At 42.4% G+C, this 26,718-nt stretch overlaps 1 protein-coding gene across 4 annotated transcripts in view; it reads left to right on the forward strand.

The window, feature by feature from the left end:
* Positions 1 to 26,718, forward strand: part of LOC128689076 (uncharacterized) — a 96,871-nt gene that overhangs the window by 50,832 nt on the left and 19,321 nt on the right. For 3 of the 4 annotated variants that reach the window (XM_070087220.1, XM_070087222.1, XM_070087221.1), the window contains one exon: positions 4,142 to 4,256. The exons of the other annotated variant lie outside the window; for it this stretch is intronic. In XM_070087220.1, coding sequence (XP_069943321.1) covers positions 4,142 to 4,256 — 115 coding nt within the window. The remainder of the gene's footprint in view (positions 1 to 4,141; positions 4,257 to 26,718) is intronic. 4 annotated transcript variants of the gene reach the window in all.

The following is a 26,718-nucleotide window of genomic DNA, read 5'->3' on the forward strand; positions in this document are numbered from 1 at the left end:
GAAGACAGGTAGGATGAGAGAGGGAGGCGAGTTTATTATGTTTCAATATGACACTAATATCATCTCTACAGCTTATTTATCTATCACAATTCATCTAATATGACATAACAAGCAATATTAACAACATAGAAACATGATATATACTCTAGAATGAATAAAATATGTCATTGCATATGTGAGGAGTAAGTGGTGGTGGTGGGTGTATAAGGGTGAATGATAGAAGCCGTACATATTAGTGGTAGTGGAGGTGGCAGCAGAAGCCACCACCACTATTCACACTGAATAATGTACATTATTTATAAATAAAAATATTTACACTTTAATTTATAAATAAGAAATATTTACACTTACCTTGGAGGAGAAGTTAGTTTAATTAGTTAGTTTGATTGAGAAGATGCTGGCAGAGGTTTAGGGTGGTGGAAGATAGTAGGGTGGCATATGTTCAGTGGCCCTATACACCTCCAACAACAATGGAGAGTTACTTTCATGTCGTTTTTCTATCGCTTAATCGCTTAACTTACTTGCTACACTGTTAATGCTACACTTTATTGCTGGCTGGTGCTATAGCGTTTATCGATATCTGCTGCTTTAGTATCATACATATCATAGACTCACTGAATCACTGAAGAAGGCACATTCTCCCCTCTCTCTTCCTCCTCCACTTTGGTACTTTCCTACAAATTTTTTCTTGAATTCTGTCGTGTTTCTTCCCTTCTTTACCAAAAGGGCTGGCACTAGGAACTTTCTTTGGGCCCATGGTGGCTTATTTAGCAGTTGCAAGCACAAACAACCCATGGGGTGATCGTCACCCACCCACAAATCATGCCACACTTACTCTCTCAATGTTGTGTGGGAGCCTTTGTGTACGCCTGGCCACTCTCGGCCGCACGGACGCGTCCCATACGATGGACGAATTACAAGGCAAATCACGAATCGCGAGGCTTTATTTTGACGATGAAAGTTGCCGAAAGTCGAAATTCATGAAGCATGAGGCTCACGAAACTCAGGGGCCGCTGTATATGTAAATTATTTGTAATTGTCCAATTTGTCATTTGCAGCCTTTCGTCATACTTATGATTAGAGTGAATTACCAAGCTGTACTGTCACACAATGCCAAAACCTATATGCTAGGACTAGAATTAAGTACAGTAGTATGTAAATTTTAGGATTAGTTTGCCCGGAATGCTTTGCATAATAAGTGGCTTTATTTTAAATGTATTTGTATTATAAATGTGTCATAACCGTATCCAAATGTATTTTAAAATAACTTGCAATGTTTATGTATGCTTTTAAGAATTAAAGATTATACTAATTATTTACTTATTAAAACCATAGTATAAATCAAATTAAGAAGGAAAAATATGTTACTAGGAAGACTGGTTAACATGGAAGACTGGTTAACTGGTTGCTTGATGACTTGAGGCTAAATTTGGTAGATTTCAGTACAGTATTTCCTCGGTTTATAATCATCCAAGTTATGATCATCCACACTTGCAGTCAGGGCATTTTCGAACCACTTAATTATGTAAAAAGGCTGATCTGTAGAAACGATCATTACAAATATTCAAACATAGTTCCTTTATATTAAGGGAAGGAGGACGAAAGAGAGTTTAAAAATTATAGGGGATTAAGATTACTGAGTATACCAGGTCAAGTATATGGTAGAGTTATTTTTGAAAGAATTAAATTACCTCTACCACTATTACCACTTCCACTACCTGCCTTACCTCTGCTATGACTACTACTCTCACCTCTCTTATCCCGTCCCTTCCAGCTGGCCCATATATATACTGGCTCCTCCTCTCCTTTCTGTTAGTGTGACTTTGTAAATGGTCCAAGTCAGACTGAAACATTGTCATAAGCTCCTCTCTCCTATGTGTGGGTTATTTGTGTTATTTGGTAAAGAATGGTAATAATTGTTGATTTAATATCCAGTAATTATGATTTTGTTGAAGCTCAATTGCAAATATTGTACAGTGCTATTTTCTCTTAGTTTTTTGCAAAATATATTGATATTTTGTGTGTGTTCATTTTATGGATGTGTGGAGACTTCATGCTTGTTTGGTAGCAATTGGTAAAGAACTGTAGGTTTAATAATTACATTTGTTTGTTGGGCAGTGGCAGCTGGCTATGTGATATGATTGATTAGTGGTTGAAGTGCAGCAGTTTAGATCACCTTACACTACCCTCCCTTCCCACTATACAACCCAGGCATACAGTAACCCTCACTGCTACTATCTTCTCACACCATATGCCCACAATAGTGAGAGGGTGGAGGTACAATGGTCAGGTACAATGGAAGATAGGGACATTACTTTCACTGCTGCCTGTATGATGTGTCAGTCAGATGTGATGCAATAGTGGGAGGGTGGCCATCCTATTGCTGCAGCCTTTGAGTGCAAAGGAGGAAGGCATTCTTTCTGCTGTTGCCCATGTAATGTTGTATCTGATGTAATGTGAGTGGAAGGGAGGTGAGGCAGTCCAGTTGCTGCTGCCCATGTAGTGTCAGATGTAAAGTGAAAGTGCTGAAGTGAGGGAATGCAAAAGAGGGAGAGGTAAGTGAAAAGAAGAGGGACAGAAAGGAAGAAAAGGGAAGAGAGAGGGACTCAATTAAGCGCTGGACACTATTAAAAAAAAAAACACATGAAATTAGATACAGAATATTATGGTCAGGAAATGCATCTCCAGTTGTAACATGAGTGTCTGTGAGGAAAAAACAGTTCTGAACACTTGAGTACTGACCCATTTTTAAGAATGCATTAGGGTGGTAGGTAGGTGGACCTACTGTTCCCTGTATTAAAACCATCATTAGAGCAATCTTTTAAGAAAATACATCTGCATGAATTTTTGGCCTAGAATCAGAACAAGTACTTTTGAAAATATATCATAAATAGATTTACCAGACACCATTAGTTTAGCTTTTTAACATTTGTCACATAGTTCACAGGTTTTTAATTCAAAATAAAACCAGCCATATAATTTTCCTGGCAACATGCTTATTGGATTCACTTGGTTCCACAGGGATTCATTTGGATGTACAGGTACACTGCCAACAGGTATGGGTAAAAAGACAATATACACAGAGTGGGCGTTTGCTCCACTCTACCCTGAGTGGAGCATTGGCCTGGTGAAAGTTTATTTAGCATATTGTCTTTATACTCATACTAGGATTAATTCGATAAATATTTGTTACTTATTTCAATAGTGTTATTTGAGTGATATTTAAGGTAATGAGGTTCTATGATTTTTCAGCATGATGCTTGCAGCACAGAATCGAGACAGGTATTAGAGATGTTAGTTATTATGTGGGTCATTGAACCATTCACAGAGCGTGACTCTTCACATTTCAAAATGTAGCACACATTTGTAAGAAATTGTATAGTATACAATATGGTGTACTCAAGAAATCGTAATGGCACGATTTCAAACAAACCACGGTACAGGCGGGGATTGAACTCATGGCTAGTGAGCCGTAAAACTCCAGACCATTGGGCCAGCTGGCTACAATAAGATTCATCCAACTAGGTATATTTATAAACCATAGGAAGGTTAACTTAGGCACCACTGTGACCACAAATGCAAGTTTTTACAGGTGAATCTCCCACCAGTGTGGCCGTCATGAATTCTAGCTCAAATCCCTTCAAAGTCATCATCATTTCTCATGAAATCATAATGACATGATACCATGGTTTGTTTGCAATTGTGTCATTACGATCTTATAAGTCATGATGATGGCTTTGAGGGGGCTTGAGCTAGAGTTTGTCATGGCCCCGCTGGCGGGAGATTTGTCTGTAAAAATTTGCATTTGTCGTTACAGTGTTGCCTATGCTAGCTAACTTTACTATGGTTTATAAATATACCTAGTTGGATGAATCTTATTGTAGCCAGCTGGCCCAGTGGCTAACTCATCAGTCTGGACTCACTTCCCATGAGTTCAATCCCTACCCGTACCATGGTTTAATATGGTGTAAACTGTATAAAAGCATCTTTCTCTTATTCATGCAGAAATGTAGTAAGAATTTACTTGTAAACAAAGCTAAATATGTAAAATTAGGCAATTTAACAAAATTTCCAGTAAACGTATATGATTCAAATATGTATGAAAGTGTAAATCAAGTCTTAGAACATGCTATCTTTTCAGAGTAATATCCATGGCAATGGGCTTGTGTGCTGCAAATTCCTCAGGTCATCTTAGCAATCATGCAGATGTTGCCCCCAACCATGCTGGCATAACATTTGCTATATCTAATACAATTGTAAGTTATTACTTTATTGTGTGAATGATGGTGAAAGTGTTTTCTTTTTTGGGTCACCCTGCCTCAGCCGTCATGTTGAAAAAATCTCATATCTTGTAACACTTTTTTTTTTAACACCCCGGCCATCTCCCACCAAGGCATGGTGACCCAAAAAAGAAACACTTTCACCATCATTCACACCTAATCACTGTCTTTACAGAGGTTCCCAGATGTGACAGTTTGTCACTCCAAACAGCCAATATCCCAAACCCCTCCTTTAAAGTGCAGCCATTGTACTTCCATCTTCAGGACTCAAGTCCGGTTAACCAGTTTTCCTGAATCCTTTCACAAAATATTACCCTTCTCACACTTCAACAGCTCGTCAGGTCCCAAAAACCATTTGTCTCCATTCACTCCCATCTAACTTGCTCACACATGCCTGCTGCATGTCCAAGCCTCTTGCACACAAAACCCCTTATACCCCCTCCCTCCATCCTTTCCTAGGATGACCCCCCTATCCCACCTCCCAGTTCATTATATGTATATGTAATAAATTCTTTGATATACAGTATGTGTGCACATGTAATTACTTATTGTAGTTACATATACAGTACCTGTAGTTAAGTTTGTGGAGGAGGGGGAGCTCTTTGACTGACTGATGGGAAATAGCCCTGCCACATCAATGTTTTTTTTTAACCCTTTCATTATTCAAACTCCTAAAATTATTGTTGCTTTTCAAACTCCTAAAATTATTGTTGCTTTCTGTGTACTTTTTTTTTTTATTATTTTTTCTTCCAAAATGGTAGAGTATCTTTTTCTGAAGGTAAGGGCACCAAAAGTACGAAATTTTGATGGAAATTTTGAGTCCTAATTTAAGCCAATTCCATTGCTCAGTTCTACCAAGTTCTTAGCTAATTTATTAGTATGCTTTCAGTTCTGTCGATTGTGTCCTATAAAGTGCACAAAAATCAGGAATTTGGTTAATTTTACATACACAAAAAAAAATTGACAGTTTAAAAATAGTGCAAAATAAGGCTAGGTTAGGTAAGGTTTGTCAGGAAATAGGGCAGGTGTTTCTTGGCACAGGTCTTAGTTGATGACCCATCGTTGGAGGTTTTGGTCATTTGACCGAGGCCTTTCACTGGCTTACCAGTCTACCCCTTTAAAAATTATGGTCATAGTTATAACCAGTTAGTTATTTCAGTTGCAAAACAAGCAATGTAGACATTCCTGGCACTAAACCAACATTTCCTCTGTTCATTAGCTATGTCCCCAGGCCTCTCCTATATTACACTTACCTTCCATTTTGGATTCTTAATCACACGAACATAAAGTGTCCCATAGCTCGATCGCTAGCACATTCAGCTCATACACTGAGGTCTGGGGATCGATCCTCCTGGTATGGCTGGAAGATATTAGGACGTGTTTCCATAGGACACCTTCTATCCCTGTTCACCTATCAGTAATATGGGTACCTGGGTGTTAGTCAACTGGTGTGGATCGCATCCTGGGGACAAAATTGATCTAATCTGCCTGAAATGCTCTGCATAACAAAGGGCTTTCTATGTAAACCCTCCCCTCAAACATCTCCTTACCAACCTCAACAGAACACATGACCATAACACAAGGCACAGATCACTCTTTGATGTTCCTCGTGTCCATTTCACACTATGCAAAAACTCAATGCACATAAAAGGCCCAAAAATCTGGGATTCATTACCTGTGAATATAAAAGAAACAGTTTATAAATTCAAATCTCTACCTAAAAATCACCTACTCACCCACAACTAAAGAAATACTGAATAATTGTATCTCATAAATGTTTAACCTGTGACCCAATCAAACTGTTATTTTTAATTACATTACCTAACAGAATACTCCATTCTACTGAATGTACAGCAACACAGTAAATGACCATATGACCTGTCTTTGAAATACTCATTTGTGCTTAATTGTTATCTGTTTACAGTAATGTTTACCACTGAATATATCATTGCTTAGTTAATCTTTAGTTAATTTTAAGCCTGCCCATAATGCTCTGCATACAAGGGGCTTTGGCATGTTACACTTAACCACTGTATTTTTTTGTACTTCAGTGTATCATGTTCAAATTAATAAATAAATAAATAAATAAATAGTAGTATGTACAGGTCTCCCTCCACATTTGCGAGGAGATCAAGAACCTCGCGAATGTTGAAAAATCATGAATGTTTAGTGCACAAATATAATAATACCCGTGTATGCTGACGCATCTTCGCAGTAAGTCAAAATAGAGATTAATGGTTCAACTTTTTTTATAGGTAGTAGGTTGGTAGACAGCAACCACCCAGGGAGGTACTACCGTCCTGCCAAGTGAGTGTAAAACGAAAGCCTGTAATTGTTTTACATGATGGTAGGATTGATGGTGTCTTTTGTCTGTCTCATAAATATGCAAGATTACAGGTACATCTTGCTACTTCTACTTACACTTAGGTCACACTAAACATACGTGTACACGTTTATTTATACACACTCATCTGAGTTTTCTTTCATTTTATATTAATAGTTCTTGTTTCTTATTACTTTTCCTTTTGTATCCATGGGGAAGTGGAATAAGAATCTTTCCTCCGTAAGCCATGCGTGTTGTAAAAGTCAGCTAGGATGCCAGGAACAATGGGCTAGTAACCCCTTTTTCTGTAATGAATACTAAAAAGAGTAAGAAGAAAATTGTCAAAGTAGAATGTCTGAATGTGTGTGGATGTTGTGCGGATGATAAGAAAGAGATGATTGTGGATGTTATGAATGAGAAGAAGCTGAATGTCCTGGCTTTAAGTGAAACAAAGCTGAAGGGGGTGGGGGAGTTTCAGTGGAGAGAAATACATGGGATTAGGTCAGGGGTTTCAAATAGAGTTAGAGCTAAAGGAGGAGTAGCAATAATGTTGAAGGATAAGCTATGGCAGGAAAAGAAGGAGTATAAATGTATTAATTCAAGGATTATGTGGAGTAAAATAAAGGTTGGATGTGAGAAGTGAGTTATAGTAAGCATACATGCACCTGGAGAAAAGAGAAATGTAGAGGAAAGAGAGAGAGAGAGAGATTTTGGGAAATGTTAAGTGAATGCGTGGGGAGTTTTAAACCAAGTGTGAGAGTACTTGTGGTTGGGGATTTCAATGCTAAAGTGGGTAAAAATATTGTGGAGGGAGTAGTACGTAAATTTGGAGTGCCAGGGGTAAATGAAAATGGGGAGCCTTTAATTGAGCTATGTGTAGAAAGAGGTTTGGTAATAAGTAATACATATTTTATGAAAAAGAGGATAAATATACAAGGTATGATATAGCACATATTGAAAGTAGTTTGTTAGATTATGTATTGGTGGATAAAAGGTTGATGGGTAGGCTCCAGGATGTACATGTTTATAGAGGGGCAACTGATATATTGGATCATTATTTAGTTGTAGCTACAGTTAGAGTAAGAGGAAAATGAAAACAACAGGTAAGAGAGAGGTGAAAGTGTATAAACTAAGGGAGGAGGAAGTTCAGGTGAGATACGAGCAACTATTGACAGAAAGGTGGGCTAGTGCAAGTATGAGTAGTGGGGGGATGTTGAAGAGGGTTGGAATAGTTTTAAAAATGCAGTATTAGAATGTGGGGTAGAAGTCTGTGGTTATAGGAGGGTGGGTGCAGGAGGAAAGAGGAGTGATTGGTGGAATGATGAAGTAAAGGGTGTGATAAAAAGGGTGTGAGAAAAAGGTAGCTTATGAGAGGTTTTTACAAAGCGGAAGTGTTATAAGAGCAGAGTATGTGGATTCATTCATTCATTAGAGATTTGCCGGTACTTCCAGCCCGGGTCTTCTCCAGATGGTGACCCGGCGGTGGCGTCGTTCGTCTTCTTCATTCTTCTATCTTCTTTCTTGGGCCCTCCGGTTGGAGGGTAACTTCTTCTTCTATCTTGCATTGACTCCCCAAGTGGGGAGTGTCTTCTTGCTTGGGATCTTCGATGTCACAGTTGGGCAGAGGCAGAAAACAGGGTCCCATTGGAGCCACACCCCAGCTTTAGCAGGCAGCAAAGTGCTGGAGAAACTTGTCTTGACGGTGGTGCTAGAAGAGGGGATCCTCTTCAGCAAGCTGATTATACCTGTTCCTCAGTGCTATGTGGTCGATTCCAGCATTGTTGAAGGCAGTGTAGATTTTGTTGGCAAATTCTTGTAAGTGAGGATTCACAGTGTCTTTGTTATCCTGCCCACGTTCTGGAGTTTGCATTGGGTTCTTCTTCTGGTTGGATGTGCAGTGTCCACCACTCTTGCCCTTGGTTTCTTGTTGCCGTGGGGGATTGGCGGCGGCCTGGGGAGCTGCAGCTCTTGGTTCTTGAGTTTTGGGATTCTTGACCTTGACTCCTTGGTGTGGTGTAGCAGTAGTAGCGGTGTGGGGAGTTGCAGCCCTTGCTTCTTGCGTTTTAGCTTTCTTGGATAGCGGTTGAGTTGTCCGAGGCAAGGCCTCGGCTTGGACAGTTGCGGTGGTGGTGGAGGCAGGAGGTGGTGGACTCTCATTGGTGGAATTCACCGCCGTATCAGTAGTCTCAGACTGGTCCATCTCTATGTCAGGTGGAGGTTGTGACAGTGGTGGCACAGCAGGTAAGCTGGCAATATTTGCAGTGGTTTGTAGGATCTCAATGGAAGGTGGAGATGCAGGGAATGTGAGTTCAGGCATGTTGTTGAGTTTGAATACTTCGTTGATGGTGGAGTTGAAGGAGCCAGGCTCAGCTGGATTCTGTACATGAGCATACATGATGCAACATAGGATCTTGGTGGGATCGGCAGCAGGTGCTGTGAGGAAGGTAGTAGGAGCAGCTTGCGTGGCTTGTAGGATCTTGGTAGTGTCTGCTTGAATCTTGGCAATAGCAGAATATGTGGGTGCTTGTGGTTTGGGCTTCTGTTGTTGCTGTTGTTTCTTGAGTATGTCCCTTCTGATAGGGCACCTGGCAGCAAGAGTATGATGGTCATCCTTGCAGTTCAAGCATTGCGGTGGGGAAGCAGTAGTGCAATTCTTGAAGTCGTGGCCCTCAAGGCCACAGGTGGAGCAGTACTTCTTGTCTTTGGCAGGGCAGTTTTTGGTGATATGCTGGTATGAGTAACAGTTATAGCACTGTGGGATTTGTTGGTATTTTTCTGCTTCAATGAAGGCTGGGTTGATATGGAAGTAGTGTATAGCCAGGCCCTCAGCGAGGGCTCTGGCTGCCATGTTGACGTCACTGAAGGTGACCTTCAGCATGGAGGAGGCGTTGGGTATCTTGGTAAGAAATTCCACCTTGGCCCAGGAATTCTTTGCTTCAATGGACAACTTGATCTCTTCAGTAGATTGTGTAGTGATGAGTCTGTCGAGTCTCCTGAGGAACACAGTTCTTCTGGCCCTCAGTGCTGGGGAATTCAGAACAGAGAATCCATGATCTTGTAGCGTGGAGACAGCAGTAGTGGTGAGTAGTTTCTCGGCCTCGGTGTCGTCAGTACAGATGACAATGAAGGCTTCTTTGAGTGATAGAATCACATTGCACTTAACGTGCAATCTGCCACTAACGACAGATGCAAGTGCTAGCTTAGTTGAGTCGTTGATTGTTCCACTCGCTGGCTGAATCTTTACTCTATTAGAGTAATACATCGTGGGTAGCAGTGTTCCCCTCCCCAACGGGGATCGTAGGGATGTCTAAAATATTCTCATGTGCTCGTGGTAGAGGCGTCGTTGATTGGTCAACGCGGTGACCAATCGCAGAGGCGCTCAGGCCGCGGCTAGCTCGCCGGCCGGTGCTACACGCACGTACGCACCGTCGGCTCGCTGCTACTCAAACATCCACGTCTGCTGCTGCTGCTGCAATCTCTCTCGCTCTCGGCGTGAGTCACTGAACACCGAGTAATCCACTCTGAACACTGATCGCACCATCCCAGGCGGTGGCCTAGGTCAGAGAGTGACCTGATCTGACCTGGCTGAGGTCAGACCTTCCTCTCTCTGTCTCTCTGTCTCTCAAGAGTATGTGGAGAGTAAAAGAAATGTGAAGAGAGTGGTGAGAGAGTGCAGAAGGAGAGCAGATGATAGTGGGAGAGGCACTGTCAAGAAATTTTAATGAAAATAAGAAAAAATTTTGGAGTGAGTTAAACAAGTTAAGAAAGCCTAGGGAACGCATGGATTTGTCAGTTAAAAACAGAGTAGGGGAGTTAGTAGATGGGGAGAGGGAGGTATTGGGTAGATGGAAGGGATATTTTGAGGAACTTTTAAATGTCAACGAAGAAAGGGAGGTGGTAATTTCATGCACTGGACAGGGAGGTATACCATCTTTTAGGAGTGAAGAAGAACAGGATGTGAGTGTGGGGGAGGTGCGTGAGGCATTACGTAGAATGAAAGGGGGTAAAGCAGCTGGAACTGACGGGATCATGACAGAAATGTTAAAAGCAGGGGGGATATAGTGTTGGAGTGGTTGGTATTTTTGTTTAATAAATGTATGAAAGAGGGGAAGGTACCTAGAGATTGGCAGAGAGCATGTATAGTCCCTTTATATAAAGGGAAGGGGGACAAAAGAGATTGTAAAAATTATAGAGGAATAAGTTTACTGAGTATACCAGGAAAAATGTACAGTAGGGTTATAATTGAAAGAATTAGAGGTAAGACAAGATGTAAGATTGCTGATGAGCAAGGAGGTTTTAGAGTAGGTAGGGGAATTGTAGATCAAGTGTTTACATTGAAGCATATATGTGAGCAGTATTTAGATGAAGGTAGGGAAGTTTTTATTTTATTTATGGATTTAGAAGAGGCATATGATAGTGGATAGGGGAGCAATGTGGCAGATGTTGCAAGTATATGGAATAGGTGGTAAGTTACTAAATGCTGTAAAGAGTTTTTATGAGGATAGTAAGGCTCAGGTTAGGGTGTGTAGAAGAGAGGGAGACTACTTCCCGGTAAAAGTAGGTCTTAGACAGGGATGTGTAATGTCACCATGGTTGTTTAATATATTTATAGATGGGGTTTGGGAGAGGGGTGGGATTAAATTATGGGGAATCAAATACAAAATGGGAATTGACACAGTTGCTTTTTGCTGATGATACTGGCTTTTGGGAGATTCTAAAGAAAATTTGCAAAGGTTAGTGGATGAGTTGGGAGTGTGTATAAAGGTAGAAAGTTGAAAGTGAACATAGAAAAATGTAAGGTGATGAGGGTATCAAATGATTTAGATAAAGAAAAATTGGATATCAAATTGGGGAGGAGGAGTATGGAAGAAGTGAATGTTTTCAGATACAGTGGACCCCCGCATACCGGACGCATCGCATACCGTACAATCCGCATACCGGACGCTTTGATCGCAAAAATTTTGCCTCGCATACCGCCCAAAAACCCGCTCACCGCCCTTCGTCCGAGACGCGTCCAATGTGCAGCCTGAGCCACGCTCACATGTTCCGCCGGTGGCATTGTTTACCAGCCAGCCTCCGCGGTAACATCCAAGCATACAATCGGAACATTTCGTATTATTACAGTGTTTTTGGTGATTTTTTCTGGAAAATAAGTGACCATGGGCCCCAAGAAAGCTTTTAGTGCCAACCCTACAGCAATAAGGGTGAGAATTACTATGGAGATGAAGAAAAAGATCATTGATAAGTATGAAAGTGGAGTGCGTGTCTCCGAGCTGGCCAGGTTGTAAAGGAGGTTTTGTGGGCCAGGGGCTTGGACTTCCAGCAAGCGTGCATGAGCGTGTTAGATAGGAGTGAATCGAGATGAATGGTATTTGGTACCTAACGAGCTGTGGCTGAAATATATTTATTTCTTGGCACTGTCATGCTTATGTCTCATACGTATAAGCACAATATAGCACATTACTGGTCCACAGACTACTACATCAGTACTCCTGCCTTCTGTGACCTCCTTGCCTGCAACAGATTCACTTTGTTGCTACAAATGTTGCACTTCTCAGACAGGAATAGGCCCAACAGAAATGACCACCTATACAAAATCCGGAAAGTGTTTATGTATCTGAAGCAGAAATTCAGCACCTATTTTATCCATTCAAGAACATTGTTGTTGACAAGTCCTTGATTCTGTTCAAGGGACCCCTGTCATTCAGGCAATATATACCAAGCAAACATAATTGCTTTGGCATAAAACTGTTTGTATGTGACTGTGAGAGTGGCATGGTGTTGGATGTCATTGTATACACTGGGAGAAACACACTTGATGATGACAGGCAGATATTGGGCATTTCCATTGAAATTGTTCGCAAGATGATGGAACCATGCCAGTGACATTGCTGTCAACCATCCACAAAAACGAGATGGTGCAAACAGACAAAGTGAACAGGGAGACAAATGAATACATTGTAAAGCCAGCTGCTGTCCTTGACTATACGAGCACAATATGCAACTAGTCGACAAGTGTGACGTGATGATAGGGTTCGTTGACTGTGTGCGTAGGAGTCGCAAGTGGTATATGAAAGTGTTTTTCCCACCTTGTAGACATTGCAATGCTCAATGCCTTCAATATGTATGAAATAAAGACTGGAAAATGAATTCATTAACCAGAATTCAGCCTTAATGTCATCAAACAGATAGCAAAAAAGTATGGTACCACACCTATACCTGCCCCTCAACAGTGACCTGTCACACCACAACCTGCCCCCCAGCCACAACCAGTGGGGAAAGTGCCAGACTGAATCCTCGCTAACTGTCACTACCTGATACCAATACTGCCTACCCCAAAAAAAGAAATATTCTCAGAAAAAGTGTGTTGTGTGTGCTAACACCTCATGGGAACCCCAACAGCAGAAGGACACAGGATTCCTGTGTCAGCAGTGTGGGGGTGACACACTGTATGAATCAATGTTTCATGGAGTATCATACAATCCTGGAGTACTAGAAACACAACTGGGACATGTAAATGCTATTTGTACATTATTTTATTTTTATTATCACACTGGCCAATTCCCACCAAGGCAGGGTGGCCCAAAAAAGAAGAACTTTCACCATCATTCACTCCATCACTGTCTTGCCAGAAGGGTGCTTTACACTACAGTTTTTTAAACTGCAACATTAACACCCCTCCTTCAGAGTGCAGGCACTGTACTTCCCATCTCCAGGACTCAAGTCTGGCCTGCCGGTTTCCCTGAACCCCTTCATAAATGTTACTTTGCTCACACTCCAACAGCACATCAAGTATTAAAAACCATTTGTCTCCATTCACTCCTATCAAACACGCTCACGCATGCCTGCTGGAAGTCCAAGCCCCTCGCACACTAAACCTCCTTTACCCCATCGCTCCAACCTTTCCTAGGCCGACCCCTACCCCGCCTTCCTTCGACTACAGACTGATACACTCTTGAAGTCATTCTGTTTTGCTCCATTCTCTCTACTTGTCCGAACCACCTCAGCAACCCTTCCTCAGCCCTCTGGACAACAGTTTTGGTAATCCCGCACCTCCTCCTAACTTCCAAACTACGAATTCTCTGCATTATATTCACACCACACATTGCCCTCAGACATGACATCTCCACTGCCTCTAGCCTTCTCCTCACTGCAACATTCATCACCCATGCTTCACACCCATATAAGAGCATTGGTAAAATTATACTCTCATACATTCCCCTCTTTGCCTCCAAGGACAAAGTTCTTCGTCTCCACAGATTCCTAAGTGCACCACTCACCCTTTTCCCCTCATCAATTCTATGATTCACCTCATCTTTCATAGACCCATCCGCTGACACGTCCACTCCCAAATATCTGAATACATTCACCTCCTCCAGCCAGGTGTACATTATCACATAAAAATGTATACAGGTCTCTCTCCACATTTGCAAGTTCCACTTTTGCGGGCTTCGAACATTCGCGAATGCCTAGTCACCGAATCATATTTAAAATATGTCATTACATATGTTAGGAATTGTGGCGGCGGCAGAGTTTGTTTGGAGATAGGACAAGATAGTCCTTCAATATGACACTAATATCAACTCTACGGCTTATTTATCTATCACAATTCATCTAACATGACATAATAAACAATATTAATAAGTATAGAAACATGACATATACTCTAAAATGAATAAAATAAAAACCCATTACCTCTATAACAAGCATTGCCCCCAAAAAACTAAACAGATCACAGCTAAGAGACTAACAGCCCCTGGCTAACACCCAGCATCCTTAAATCCATTAACACAAAGCACCTATATGAAAATCGGTATAGAATGGGCCAAATAACCAGAGACTATTCTAAATGTTACTAGTCAGTCCTTGCCAGCCTGATAAGAAGGTCAAAGAAATTGTATTATGAGAACATTACATAACTTAAAAGGTGATATGAAAAAAAACTGGAAAACCCTATCTGAAATTCTAGGAATTAAAAAGATATCCAAAAACAAAAAACTGAAATTAACAAAATCAGATGAACCCCAACTCTCACCAACAGAAACAGCAAACAGACTCGATGTTTTCTTCTCCACAATAGGAAAGGATCTAGCGAGCAAAATCCCAAGTTCAAACACCTGCCCATCAGACTACCTCATGGGTGCCTACATGAATACACTATTCCTAGCTCCAACCACCCCAACAGAAGTCTCGCTCATCATCAACACCCTTAAAAACAAGGCAGGAGATATAAATAGCTTACCACCATTTATATACAAAAAAGCTTCTCAAGTACTGCCACGAATTATTGCAACACTTTTTAACCCTTTCAGGGTCCAAGGCCAAAATCTGAAGTGTCCAAGTGTCCCAGTGTCCAAGAATTTTCAAAAAAAAAATTTGTTATATTTTCTTATGAAATGGTAGAGGATCTTTTTGTGAAGGTAATAAAACAAAATGTATGAAATTTGATGGAAAATTGACAAAATTATGCTCTCGCGAATTTTGATTTGTCAGCGATATTTACGAATTGGCGATTTTGCCGACTTCGACTCCCATTTTAGGCCAATTACATTATTCCAGCCAATCAAATTCTTAGCTATTTCACTAGTATTACTTCCATTCTATCGATTGAGCACAAGAAATCGCCAAGTCAAATGTTTCAACTACAAAATAAAGTGATCAGAAATTGGTTATTTGGCCAATTTAACACAAAGTTCAAAATACTCCAATTTCAAAATAGGGTCTAGAATAAACAATGCAGGCATTCCTGGCACTAAACTAACATTTCCTCTGTTCTTTAGTTACATTTTGAGGCTTTACAAATAAATTCCATTTTGATTTTTTATTCACATAATGAATTTTTATTCACACCAAAAAATAGAAGATTTACTGTTATGCAATACTGTAATAATTGTATAAATATCATCACCACATTTGTGAATGTATATTAGACCCACCAGCTGGCGTGTATTAGACGTGTGAGGTCGTTTGTTTACTCTTGAACATCGGCAAAAATTTAACATTTCCGCTACTTTGAGCTCAGTTTCAAGCCATTTCCAGTCCTAAAACCAGTCAAAATCATCTCAATTTCTGTAATATGTCTTGCAGTCTATCAAATGAGACCAAGAAATCGCAAATACAACTCTAAAAAACATACGAAAAACACTGCAAAGTCGCTGTTTTAATCGAAAATCACGGTCTCAGTTTTTTTCTCTTATTATACAGTGTGCTGCAGGATTTGTTTTATGTGGTGCACACATACCACATAGATGTATTCTCTCATATCTAGGCCCAAATTTACCACTCACAGTTTATCAGAGTGAGCTGAGCTCATGGCATAGATCTATGGTTTGGACCCTGAACGTAAAGCCATAGATCTACGGGACGGACCCTGAAAGGGTTAACAAATCCATCGAATCTCAACACAGCAAGGGTCACCCTGATTCACAAATGAGATCCAGCAGACTTGAATAACTATAGACCAATGTCTAACGTACCTCTGCTCTCTGAAATCTTTGAAAAATTAATTCATAGGCAGATCTGTTCCTACCTTGTCTCTCAAGACATACTCAACCCCTCTCATTTTGGATTCAGGACTAATAAAAGCACAAATGTTGCTATTGTACACATGCTAGAACTAATATGCACTGCTCTCGAGAAGAAAGAAGTCCTGCTGGGAATCTTTATTGATTCACATAAAACTTTTGATACAGTCGACCACGATTTGCTGCACATCAAATTAACGCAGAGTGGTATAAGAGGGCACTCCCTGAATTACCTAAAGTCATACCTTAGTAACAGAAGCCAGTATGTGTACACAAATGGAGCTAACTCTTCCATGCAACCAATTACAGTTGGGGTCCCACAAGGAAGTGTCCTTGGTCTTCTCCTCTTTCTCATTTACATCAATGACCTACCGAATGCATCACAACTACTCAAGCCAATATTATTTGCAGATGACACAACATACGTCTTCTCTCGCCCAAACCCAGTCATACTGGCCAACACTGTTAATGCTGAATTGCAGAAAATATCTACCTGGATGATGACTAACAAGCTTACAATCAATACTGACAAAACCTACTTCATTCAGTTTGGAAACAGAGCCACAAATGTTTCACTTAACATAGAGCTAAACAGATCACCCATCACAAGATGCTCAGAGGGAAAATTCCTAGGAATCCACCTTGACAGTAGCCTTAAATTCCAGACCCATTTACAACAAATTTCCAAGAAAATCTTTAAGACAGTAGGCATACTATCAAAGTTACGGTACTATGTTCCACAATCAGCTCTTCTTGCACTGTTTCACTCACTCATCTACCCTTATCTTACCTATGGAATTTGTGCATGGGGATCAACAACATTAATTCACGTAAGACCACTAATAACCCAGCAAAAGGCTGCAGTCACAATGATAACAAATTCCCACTCCACCAATATTCAAAAGTCTAAAACTGCTCACCATAAAGAATGTCCATACTTATTCTTGTGCCTACTACATACATAGAACGCTACACTCAAACATAAACCCTTCACTCAAACTTCTTCTCACCAATCTTAATAGGACACACTACCATAACACAAGACACATCACTTTTTGATGTACCCAGTGTCCACACCACCCTATGTAACAACTCTATGCACATAAAGAGCCCCAAAATTTGGAACTAACTACCAGTAAATACTAAAGTAACTAGGTCTGAACATTAATTCAAGACTCTTCTCAAAAACCATCTACTCACCCTAAACTAAATATTGAATACGCAATACTTAAATTAACATCTCCCAATTACCTAAATCTTAACACTTCAAAATTTAAATATCCAAAGTTCATACATAACTTAATACTACATAGTAGTATAAATACCTGCATGAAACTATACTGCCTTACACCATATTGTAGCTGTAAACTACTTTCACCAATGCTCAGTATTATTTTCGAAGAATATAACTTAAACATTCCAGTAATATAACTTAAATATTTATCTGTCTCATAAACACGCTAGATTACACTTTGGTCACACTTCACAGACACGCACATGCATATATATATACATTCATCTAGGTTTTTCTCTTTTTTTCTAATTAGCTCTTGTTCTTCTTTATTTCTTCTGTTGTCCATGGGGAAGTGGAAAAGAATCTTTCCTCCGTAAGCCATGTGTGTCGTATGAGGCGACTAAAATGCCGGGAGCGATGGGCTAGTAACCCCTTCTCCTGTAGACATTTACTAAAAAAGAGAAGAAAAACCTTATAAAACTGGGATGCTTGAATGTGCATGGATGTAGTGCAGATAACAAGAAACAGATGATTGCTGATGTTACGAATGAAAAGAAGTTGGATGTCCTGGCCCTAAGCGAAACAAGGCTGAAGGGGGTAGGGGAGTTTCAGTGGGGGGAAATAAATGGGATTAAATCTGGAATATCTGAGAGAGTTAGAGCTAAGGAAGGGGTAGCAGTAATGTTGAAGGATCAGTTATGGAAGGAGAAAAGAGAATATGAATGTGTAAATTCAAGAATTATGTGGATTAAAGTAAAGGTTGGATGCGAAAAGTGGGTCATAATAAGCGTGTATGCACCTGGAGAAGAGAGGAATGTAGAGGAGAGAGAGAGATTTTGGGAGATGTTAAGTGAATGTATAGGAACCTTTGAACCAAGTGAGAGAGTAATTGTGGTAGGGGACCTAAATGCTAAAGTAGGAGAAACTTTTAGAGAGGGTGTGGTAGGTAAGTTTGGGGTGCCAGGTGTAAATGATAATGGGAGCCCTTTGATCGAACTTTGTACAGAAAGGGGTTTAATTATAGGTAATACATATTTTAAGAAAAAGAGGATAAATAAGTATACAAGATATGATGTAGGGCGAAATGACAGTAGTTTGTTGGATTATGTATTGGTAGATAAAAGACTGTTGAGTAGACTTCAGGATGTACATGTTTATAGAGGGGCCACAGATATATCAGATCACTTTCTAGTTGTAGCTACACTGAGAGTACCTCTTCAAGGGGGGCTCCTTGGCGTGGTGAAGAGGCTCTTGGTCTGAGGAATTAGCCCTGTCGGTCTTCTTCCTCAGACCGAACCTAATTACCCCCCATTCTCCCCTCCCCTATCCCATCCTCCCCATCCTCCCCTTTTTCCATTCCTCCTCCTCCTCCTCACCCCTCCCTTTTGCCCTTCCTCTTTTTAGCCTTCGTGATTTCTCCCACAGGCGCGCTAGTTCCTAGGTAGGGGAAAGGACACCGGGGTCGATCCCATTCCGTTGAGGTTTCTTGGCGGTGGCGTAGTTTGCCGTGGAATCTGGATTGCCTAGGGATGTCCCGATCCCTCTCCGGTATCCCGGAGTAGCTTTGGGTGTCTTTTGGGCGACGGGTGTATCTCTGGAAGCCACCTTTCGGATTCCGGGGGTGGTGGCTGAAGGAGGTATGCTTTGTGGCGGATATCCGGCCGCCCTCTCTTTTGTCCACCGAGGTAGCTCGGCAGATGTGAGGTTGCTATCCCGGATTGCTGGTTTACTGGCATGAAGGGTAGGGTATGGCACGGGTTCCATGCTGCATCTGCGCTACTAGCGGTGTCGAGTCCTCTTGGGCGCGGAGGGAGATTTCCGGCCCTTTCATTCCTCCTGGGAACTATTCCTCCCCGCTCCCCCCTTTTTTTATTCTTTTTTTTTGTTTTTATTTTCTTTTCTTCTTTCTTTTTTTTTCTTAAAAACAAAAAGCAAAGGAGTAACCTAACCATGGCAGCCCTAGTCCATGAAACCACTACCCCCGGGCCCCTTCTTGATACCGCACCCCATTCTGACCCTGCCTTGTGTTTAGACCACTCTTCGGACACTCCTGATGCCCCTGTACCTCTTGCTGGTGCTGTTTCCTCACCCGCTTCAGGTACCGGGGCTTTGACTGACTCCTTCGATTTGTCTGGACTCCGCTCTCCTTTGACTATGCTTCCGGCTTCTCCCTCTACGGTACGGCAATTTTCGAATCGCCCACCCATTTCATGCCGGACCAACTCCGGTCCTACTCCTAAACGCCAACGTCAATCTCCTGATGATGCTCCGTCGTTACCTTCCCATTCTACTCGGAAACGACCGACACGTCAAGCACTCCCTCTCCACGCTCAGTTTCGGACCACACAATGGACTAAATTCTTTACTTTAAGACCAACTTCTTCTTCTGCCTACCTTTCTGACCATAGTATTGCCAAAGCGCTCCTGCGTCATGTTGGCAGAGATATTTCATTTCACGCTCTCAAGAGCGGTACGCGCATCGTCACTGTCCAGAATGCTACCCAAGCTCATGATCTTTCTCTCCTTTCGAATATCGATACTACTCCTATCACTATTGAAAAACATCTTTCTCTCAATTCTTGTAGTGGTACTGTCATTCTGCCCCATACCATAGTCCAACAGAATTTCCAGTCATGTGGCAATGACATTTTTGAACAGCTGGAACTCCAGGATCTCCCAATCCTCAAAGTAGACACTTATGTCCTTCCTGCCCGGGGGCGGAGACGTTACCCTTGCAATGTGGCTCGTTTAACTTTTGACAGCCGAGAACTCCCGTCCTCTGTATATGTCGCGGGACATCGGTTACAAGTTCGAAAGGTGATACCTACACCGCAACAATGTAGAAATTGCTGGCGTTTTGGTCACCCAGCGAAATATTGCAGATCTATGGCCGAATGCCCAGTCTGTGGTGCCGACAACCATTCTAATACATCTTGCAGTCAACCTCCATCTTGCCTTAATTGTAATGAAGCTCACCCTTCGTACTCCCGCCGTTGCCAGGTCTACTTAAATGAACGTGAAATCCGTTGCCTCAAAGAGGCAGAAGGTCTCCCTTATGCTATGGCAGTTACTCATCTCCGCCTCCAAGGGAGACTACCCCGTGTTTCTTATTCTCGTGTTTCCAAACATCCCCCCACTTCTGGGGTCCCATCTTCTGCAGCCTCCTCTGTTGTTACCCCTCCCATAGCCATTACGGCATCTAATCCTTTTGCTGTCCTTGGCTCTGACGTCCCGACTACAACTCAGTCTGTTCTCACATCTTCGCGTCCTTCCTCACAAGCCCCAGTATCGACAAGACCTCGTACGACACCTAATACCAATCGCCCCTCTACTCAGAAGTCCAAAAAATCCACATTGCTCAAATCTTCTTTGCCCCTTCCTTCCCTTCTTCCACCTCCACACGTTACCTTTCCAGTCTCTGTACCTAGTTCTTCCCCTCTCTCTGGCTCTATTACAAGTGTGGAGATTCACCCTCCTCCTCGTACTATGCCTTCCACCCCCGTCCCCTCCCAAGTTTCTCCCTCTTCTGTCACCTCCCAGGTTTCTACCTCTTCTGTCCCCCCCCACACTTCATCTCCAGTCCCTTACACTTTTCCCTCCCCCTCTACTTTGGTACAGTCCATTACTGTCCCAATCTTTACTCACCCTCCTCCTCCTATCTCCAATATGGTTTCCCATACATCTTTGAATTCAGAAACACTTGAAGCCATTTCAGAATATATTGCAGAGACTAAACCTTCAATGGACACTGATTCACTTCCTGTTCCTTCTCTTCCCTCTCCTCCATCTTCACAACCCCATTCTTCGCAACGCTCCGTTCCTTCGCTACTTGAACATCTTCCAATGCCACCACACGTTGACTTTTCTAACCCCTCTAGTCCGTAGGTGCCTTTACCTACAAATTCCTGATATTTTCTTCATCGCCAATCATGGCCTATTTACAGTGGAATATCCGCGGCCTCAGGGGTAATCGGGGTGAGCTTCAGATGTTGCTTTCCAGGTTTTCCCCTGTTGGTGCTTGCTTACAAGAACCAAAATTACACTCGGCTGTTTTCCAACCTATCTCAGGCTATAATTTATTGTATTCTTCGGATCCTTTCTCAGATGGGACCTTTAATGAAAGTGCCCTTCTTCTACGCAATGATATTCCGTACTGTCAACTATTTGTCCATACCTCGCTGCATTACACTGCAGCCCGTATCCACTTGAATAAGTGGTTTACAATATGTTCTTTATATCTCTCTCCTTCTCGAGCATTTTCTATCCCAGACTTTGCCTTTCTTGTTTCATCCTTACCACCACCACTTCTGTTACTTGGTGATTTTAATGCCCACCATTTCCTCTGGGGGGGGTCTCATTGTGACTCACGTGGCATTCAGTTGGAGGCTTTTCTTGCCTCTCACCCCCTCCATGTTTTAAATACGGGTACTCCCACCCATTTTGATCCTCGTACTCATACTCTCTCTTGCATCGATCTATCAGTCTGCTCTTCCTCCACTGCACTAGACTTCACCTGGTCTGTTCTACCAGACTTACATGACAGCGATCATTTTCCGATCATTCTTACTTCTCCTTCCTATTCACCACCTTCCCGTAGCCCTCGCTGGCAATTTGATCGGGCAAATTGGGATCTTTACTCACACCTCACTGCTTTTAGTGAGGTTCCTTCTTCATCCTCCATTGATGAGCTCCTACACATCTTCTCGACATCAGTTTATACCGCAGCTTCTCATTCTATACCCCAAACCTCAGGCAGGCATTCTCAGAAGTGCGTGCCTTGGTGGTCTCCTGCTTGTGCTCGTGCAGTACGTTTGAAACGTGCTGCATGGGGCAGGTACCGGTACAATAGAACTGCTGAGAGACTTGTTGATTTTAAGCAGAAGCGTGCGATCGCTCGCCGTGTCATCCGTGAAGCTAAACGCACTTGTTGGCGAGACTATGTTTCCACCATCACCTCTGCTTCTTCTATGAGTGCAGTCTGGAAAAAAGTGAGGAAATTGAGTGGTAAATACTCTCCTGACCCGGCTCCTGTTCTACGGGTCACTGGTGTTGATATAGCAAACCCTCTCGACGTTGCCATTGAACTTGGCACACATCTGGTCCGTATTTCCCGAGGGCTCCATCTATGCCCCTCGTTTCTTTCCTCAAAGTCTGCCAGAGAGTTAGTACCCTTGGACTTTTCTTCTCTCGGAGAAGAACAGTATAATGTGCCTTTTACACTTCAAGAACTGGAGGCAACGCTCTCAGCTTGCCGATCATCGGCAGCTGGGCCTGATGACATTCATATTCGTATGTTACAACATTTACATCGGTCAGCCCTTGTAGTCCTCTTACACCTCTTCAATCTTATTTGGGCACAAGGAGTTCTTCCCCAGCTGTGGAAATCTGCCATTGTTCTCCCTTTCCGCAAACCGGGTACTACAGGACATGATGCCTCCCACTATCGCCCCATCGCTCTTACAAGTGCAGTTTGCAAAGTGATGGAACGCCTCGTAAATCGACGTTTAATGTGGTATTTAGAGACTCACAACAGTCTCTCCGCTAGTCAATATGGCTTTCGTAAGGGTCGTTCTACCATAGACCCCTTACTACGCTTGGATACATATGTTCGTAATGCCTTTGCGAATAATCACTCAGTTATTGCCATATTTTTTGACCTTGAGAAGGCATATGACACAACTTGGAGGTATAATATTTTGGCCCAGGCCCATTCCTTAGGCCTCCGAGGCAATCTACCATCCTTCCTTAAGAACTTTTTAACTGACAGACATTTCCGTGTTCGAGTCAATAATGTTCTTTCCCCGGACTTCGTCCAAGCTGAAGGTGTCCCTCAGGGATGTGTTCTAAGCACAACACTTTTTCTCCTTGCTATAAATGATTTGGCCTCTGTTCTTCCACCCAATATTTGGTCATCACTCTATGTTGATGACTTCGCTATTGCTTGTGCAGGCGCTGACTGTCACCTTATTGCAGTTTCTCTCCAGCATGCGGTCGACCGTGTTTCCACTTGGGCCACCACACATGGGTTTAAATTTTCAAGTACCAAAACTCACCAAATTACTTTCACTAGACGCTCTGTTATCTCCGATCATCCTTTGTATCTCTATGGCTCCCCTATCCCCGAACGTGATACAGTCAGGTTTCTAGGCCTTCTCTTTGACCGTCGGTTAACCTGGAAACCTCACATTACCTCTCTGAAGGCAACTTGTCACAGCCGGCTAAACCTTCTTAAAACCCTTGCTCATCTTTCCTGGGGAGCTGATCGTCGAACTCTGCTTCGCCTACATTCAGCCCTCGTTTTATCGAAACTCGATTATGGTGACCAGATTTATTCCGCGGCCTCTCCTGCTACTCTCTCTAGCCTTAACTCTATCCATCACCAAGGCTTACGTTTGTGCCTTGGTGCTTTTCGCTCTTCCCCTGTTGAGAGCCTCTATACAGAAGCAAATGTTCCATCCTTGTCTGATCGCCGTGATGCCCATTGCCTTCGTTACTATGTACGCTCTCACGATCTACACAATCCTTCCATTTATAGAATGGTCACCGATATTAGTAGACATTCTTTATTCGTTCGCCGCCCCTGTTTGCTCCGTCCCTTTTCTCTTCGCCTACTTTCACTCTTGTCTTCCCTTCAGTTACCACCTTTATATGTTCATGTAGCATCTCACTTTTCCCTACCCCCCTGGGAAGTTCCAGCTGTTCGGGTCTGTTCTTTCTCACTCCCTTGCTCGAAAGCTCAACTGCCTACGGTGGCTTCCCGCTCTCTTTTTCTTGATCACTTCCACTCTCATTCTCATGCCACCGCTGTGTACACAGATGGCTCTAAGTCTTCAGACGGCGTCGGATTCGCAGCAGTGTTTCCGGACAGCGTCGTACGAGGGCATTTACTATCTTCAGCTAGCATTTTTACTGCTGAACTGTATGCCATTCTTGCAGCACTTATTCGTATCGCATCTATGCCTGTGTCATCATTTGTAGTAGTCTCAGACTCCCTTAGTGCTCTACAGGCTATACGAAAATTTGATACATCTCATCCCCTAGTTCTCCGTATCCAACTTTGGCTACGCCGTATCTCTACCAAACATAAAGATATTGTTTTTTGTTGGGTCCCTGGTCATGTCGACGTACAGGGCAATGAACAGGCAGACACTGCTGCGCGGTCAGCAGTATATGACCTACCAATTTCCTATCGAGGTGTTCCATTTCTGGACTATTTTGCTGCAATAGCTACCCACCTTCGCACCCGTTGGCAACAACGTTGGTCAACTCTGCTCGGTAACAAACTTCATTCTATTAAACCGAGCATAGGTTACTGGCCGTCTTCTTGTCATCAGTGCCGAGGTTGGGAGACCACTCTCTCCCGCCTTCGCATTGGCCACACTCGTCTTACTCATGGGTATCTCATGGAGAGGCACCCTGTTCCTCTCTGTGAGCAGTGTCAAGTTCCAGTATCGATTAGCCACATTCTGTTAGACTGCCCTCTCTATCAACGAGCACGCAGAATTTACCTCCAACGTCGTCTTCGTTCTCCTACTCTCTCTTTACCTTCCCTTCTTGCTGATGGACCCTCCTTTAATCCTGACTCTCTCATTGACTTCTTGACAACGACTGATTTACTCCACAAACTCTGATGATACTTTTCGCACTCCCCTCAGCCCTTTCTGGTTCAGTCTCTTGCTGCCCTTTACCCTTTCACCATCCACTGCCCCGCTGTTATCCGTAACCTGTTGCTCATCCATCTCCCTTTTGCCACCTGATGCCCTCGCTTCCTTCCTGCCCTGCAGCGCTGTATAGTCCTTGTGGCTTAGCGCTTCTTTTTGATTATAATAATAATAATACACTGAGAGTAAAAGGTAGATGGGATACAAGGAGAATAGAAGCATCAGGGAAGAGAGAGGTGAAGGTTTATAAACTAAAAGAGGAGGCAGTTAGGGTAAAATATAAACAGCTGTTGGAGGATAGATGGGCTAATGAGAGCATAGGCAATGGGGTCGAAGAGGTATGGGGTAGGTTTAAAAATGTAGTGTTGGAGTGTTCAGTAGAAGTTTATGGTTACAGGAAGGTGGGTGCAGGAGGGAAGAGGAGCGATTGGTGGAATGATGATGTAAAGAGAGTAGTAAGGGAGAAAAAGTTAGCATATGAGAAGTTTTTACAAAGTAGAAGTGATGCAAGGAGGGAAGAGTATATGGAGAAAAAGAGAGAGGTTAAGAGAGTGGTGAAGCAATGTAAAAAGAGAGCAAATGAGACAGTGGGTGAGATGTTATCAACAAATTTTGTTGAAAATAAGAAAAAGTTTTGGAGTGAGATTAACAAGTTAAGGAAGCCTAGAGAACAAATGGATTTGTCAGTTAAAAATAGGAGAGGAGAGTTATTAAATGGAGAGTTAGAGGTATTGGGAAGATGGAGGGAATATTTTGAGGAATTGTTAAATGTTGATGAAGACAGGGAAGCTGTGATTTCGTGTATAGGGCAAGGAGGAATAACATCTTGTAGGAGTGAGGAAGAGCCAGTTGTGAGTGTGGGGGAAGTTCGTGAGGCAGTAGGTAAAATGAAAGGGCGGAAGGCAGCCGGGATTGATGGGATAAAGATAGAAATGTTAAAAGCAGGTGGGGATATAGCTTTGGAGTGGTTGGTGCAATTATTTAATAAATGTATGGAAGAGGGTAAGGTACCTAGGGATTGGCAGAGAGCATGCATAGTTCTTTTCTATAAAGGCAAAGGGGACAAAAGAGAGTGCAAAAATTATAGGGGGATAAGTCTGTTGAGTATACCTGGTAAAGTGTATGGTAGAGTTATTATTGAAAGAATTAAGAGTAAGACGGAGAATAGGATAGCAGATGAACAAGGAGGCTTTAGGAAAGGTAGGGGGTGTGTGGACCAGGTGCTTACAGTGAAACATATAAGTGAACAGTATTTAGACAAGGCTAAAGAGGTTTTTGTGGCATTTATGGATTTGGAAAAGGCATATGACAGGGAGGATAGGGGGGCAATGTGGCAGATGTTGCAGGTGTATGGTGTAGGAGGTAGGTTACTGAAAACAGTGAAGAGTTTTTACGAGGTTAGTGAGGCTCAAGTTAGAGTATGTAGGAAAGAGGGAGATTATTTCCCAGTAAAAGTAGGCCTTAGACAAGGATGTGTGATGTCACCGTGGTTGTTTAATATATTTATAGATGAGGTTGTAAGAGAAGTAAATGCGAGGGTCTTGGCAAGAGGCATGGAGTTAAAAGATAAAGAATCACACATTAAGTGGGAGTTGTCACAGTTGCTCTTTCCTGATGACACTGTGCTATTGGGAGATTCTGAAGAGAAGTTGCAGAGGTTGGTGGATGAATTTGGTAGGGTATGCAAAAGAAGAAA

This window comes from Cherax quadricarinatus, chromosome 21 (genome assembly GCF_038502225.1).
Source record: "Cherax quadricarinatus isolate ZL_2023a chromosome 21, ASM3850222v1, whole genome shotgun sequence".
NCBI classification, from domain to species: Eukaryota; Metazoa; Arthropoda; class Malacostraca; order Decapoda; family Parastacidae; genus Cherax; species Cherax quadricarinatus.